This window comes from Lipotes vexillifer, unplaced genomic scaffold, assembly GCF_000442215.2.
Source record: "Lipotes vexillifer unplaced genomic scaffold, Lipotes_vexillifer_v1.1 scaffold112, whole genome shotgun sequence".
Lineage (NCBI taxonomy): Eukaryota > Metazoa > Chordata > Mammalia > Artiodactyla > Lipotidae > Lipotes > Lipotes vexillifer.
This window is the reverse complement of record NW_006776285.1, coordinates 2407808-2411377: the sequence shown is the minus strand read 5'-3', so window position 1 is coordinate 2411377 and position 3570 is coordinate 2407808. Positions and strand designations below refer to the sequence as shown.

Below are 3570 nucleotides of genomic sequence, written 5' to 3'. Positions count from 1 at the left end.
TGTGTGTGTGTGTGTGTGTGTGTGTGTGTGTGTGTGTGTGTGTGTGTGTGTGTGTGTGTGTGTGTGTGCGCGCGCACATGCTTTTTGGGGGGGGGTGAGCACGAAGATTGATATATGGTACATAGGATTCTGCAAACTTTGAGAAATGAAATTACAAATAATAACCTGGGAAATTATATGCTCCCAAATATATTTATGGACTTGTGGAAACTGCCATATGTCCTTTAGGCAATTACTTCTGAAAATTCAGAGGAGATTATATTTCAAATAGCTGTTTCCACTTCCCACTAAGGTTGGCATTTTGTAAACTGCAGAGTGGTATAAATTGAAGCATACTTTTTAAACGAAGTCAATATATCATGTTTACCTACACTCCTGATAATGTCTTTTCCCTCATTTAAAATGATATTTTCTAAAAATAATAAAATAAAATAAAATAAAGTAATATTTTCTGAGAGGATGGAAAAGGGTGCGATGAGAAGCTGTTTTTATATATATATATATATATATACACACACTACATATACAGGATATATGATATATAACAGTATATGTATATACTGTTAGACTAAAATCTTAGTCTAATAGCTGACTAGATTTAATCACCCTGAAAATTATAAATGTATTTATAAATAATCATATTTATTTAAAAGATTATTTAAAATATAATTGTAGCACCATATACTATATATATACAGTAAACTGTTTGAAACAGCAGAAATGTTTTCTGTGAGAGCTCAGCAGAAACTGCAAGGCGGCAAGGTACTGAAAACAAAATGCTTGGGAAAAAAATCAATAAATAGCAATCATTATATAATTTCCTCTGGGATTTTAACTGTTTTTATTTGGTTATTTTCTGGCTCTTAGTTTTCATATGGAAAATTCACAGGGTCATAATCTGTGATGCCTTAAATAGTTTGGCCTTTATACAGTGACTATTTTATTCCATGAGAAAAGAACTCCAAAACCAAAAAAAAAAAAAACCCAAACCAAAACAAAAAAAAGGAAAATTTGAAAATAATCCCTTTCTACACCTGAATTTGATGACATCAGAAGACAAGGTCTGAAGAGAAGAGAGGGAATTACATTAGAAAAAGCCATTTTCAGACCTTGTTTGGTATGTCACTAAAAGTTCTCTTTTGAAGTAATACATATTTCTTACCACAGCCTGCATTGAAGAGGATAATTTCTCCTTAAAGAGAGGCTTGTTTTATTTGCCTCACGTTATCACTCAGAAGGAAGACCAAAGAATCCCAAAGAGCAGGTTCTCACTGGCCCTGCACCCAGTGATGTGATGGTATCTAGGCTGGGCTTCATTTGCTTTGCCGACATACGGAATGTTTGATTTATCTTCAAATAATTTACAGTCTTGTTTCTAATATTGGTTTTTGTTATCTTACCAAAGAAGACAAATGGCCCCACTCAGGAAAAAAGAAATGGAAGGAAAAAGCGTAGCAGTCGTGTTATGATCTTTCATACTCACGGCAGCAAGATGGAAATGTACTGTTGATCTGCTCCATAACCTCTGTGAGGTCTGTGCTGGTGTCATGAGGTGGGGCCAGCAGGTCCTCTGCCGCTGTGACAGCAGATAGAAAGAACAAGAGACACTCTGAAATTAATGTCTGGTCTTCCACCAAAACACAACTTCAGGGAGAAAATACTAGTACTGGCCTCTAAATATCAAGGTGAAAATAGTTCTTATAAAGGATAATTTTAAGGGAAAATTCCAAAACCGTTTTTGTATTTTTTTGTGGTAACAGAATTTTACATAATTAAAATTTATTAAATGTTTCTAAAGGAAGAATCCACATGTCAGGGGAAAATTCACGAGTGACAAATAATAGTCATATTATTGCAATTTATTAGTCAGAATTCCACTACTGTGCATTACAAGTATTTTTTCATATGAGAAAGATATTCCATTAATTTCTTTTTCCTTCCTTCTTTTTGGAGACGTCAGCATAGGCTAGCTTATACTGCCACAAAACTAGAGGTAGTTTTCTTTTTTTTGGCCATGCTGCGGGGCATGTGGGATCTTAGTTCCCCGACCAGGGATCGAACCCATGCCCGCTGCAGTGGAAGCGCAGAGTCCTAACCACTGGACCGCCAGGGAACTCCCACTAGAGGTATTTTATAAGATACTTTTTACTTTGATGTTTTTTAGTCTGTAATCGATAGCAAAATAGTCCTCTTATTTATAAATTAAAATAATATTAATATTTTAGGTTTTCTACAGATTAATGCAGCAAAAGATAAACAAATTAATTTGCTTAAAGTATGTGGTCCTCAGTAGAATTTTAGAACTTAATTTCATCATTAACAAAATGTCATTCCAGAATGCCTGGTTGACAGGGCCCTTCCTAGCAGCAGTGACAGGTCCCCATTGTGACCAGTGACAGGCTGGGTGGGACTTCAGCCTCAGATGGGGGTGGGAGGGGCGGAAATGTCTGTAGGAGCTAGGATGGAGAAAGCAGAACACTGAGTCTCCAGCCCTAGGCAAAGAAAACTATGGTGCAATATTCTTTAGTATTTTATTCTGAATGTGTACAAGTATGAAATTTTAGAGACAGGAGATTTACTGAAAAAAAGAATTGTTCCTAAGGCAAAGAAAAAAATAGTGCTCATCCCAAAAGGAAAGAGCTCTTTTTCATCTTTCATCAAAATTCAGTCCACTACTACACCTTATATAAACAAGCGCATTATAGTTTATTATTCTAAAATGTTTGCTTTTTTGGTATAGTTAAAATGGCTTTGTACTCAGCTGAGACCACAGAGAATACAAATTCCTTTATGCCCTAAGGCACCCATGTGTAAGAATGTTACTTAAAATGAAAAGCAAAAAAATGGCAAAGCCCAGAGTAGACCAGGGGAGGGAGTAGCCAAGTCTTGGGGACACGGACCTGCTTGATGGAACTGTGGGCCGGGGTCCGGATCCAGCGAGTAGTTCAGTGCGGATTGCTGAGGTGAAGCCCAGGGGGAGACGCCATTGATTTGGGAATCAGATTCAGGCTGGAATCACATTCAGAGATTAGAACAGAGGAAAGATTCAAATAACGATTAAAGAGAACATTTCCGTTTCTAACTTCCCCTCCCCAACGACAGATAATGAAATCACATAACATTCTTCACCCTCAGTCATTTTCAAATACATTTTAGCATCAGTTGGTGGGCTCACCAGTATTCACCTGAGGACCAAGTGGTCCTTCCCTTTTGATTTGGGCACCTTGAAGAACTCACTTATAGTTATAGTCACTTAAGTTATATGGCAAGACTTACCTATCAATGTCACTGTCATTCCTCAATTGTTCCATTATTTCTATGTCAACCAAGTGAATTTGGAAACGTGTTTCATTCATCTTTTAAAAAATTAACACTGTTTCTCATATAGTACATTTATCTAATTTCAAAATTAGCTCATTTTTTATTCAAATCAATATTTAACAGCCATACTGGAGAGCGGTGAAGAGCACGATTTGGGATTTAGCTGCTTGGATACAAACTCAGTCACTCAGAGCTGAGTAATTCTGAGGAAATTGTTTTTCTTTTTTTTTTTTTTTTTTTTTTTTGCAC

The 3570-nt window shown here is 36.3% G+C and overlaps 1 protein-coding gene across 1 annotated transcript in view; it reads right to left on the bottom strand.

The window, feature by feature from the left end:
* UTRN (utrophin) overlaps positions 1 to 3570 on the bottom strand; it is a 503258-nt gene that overhangs the window by 14728 nt on the left and 484960 nt on the right. The window contains 2 exon segments of the mRNA XM_007450323.1: positions 1484 to 1576; positions 2901 to 3009. Coding sequence (XP_007450385.1) covers positions 1484 to 1576; positions 2901 to 3009 — 202 coding nt within the window.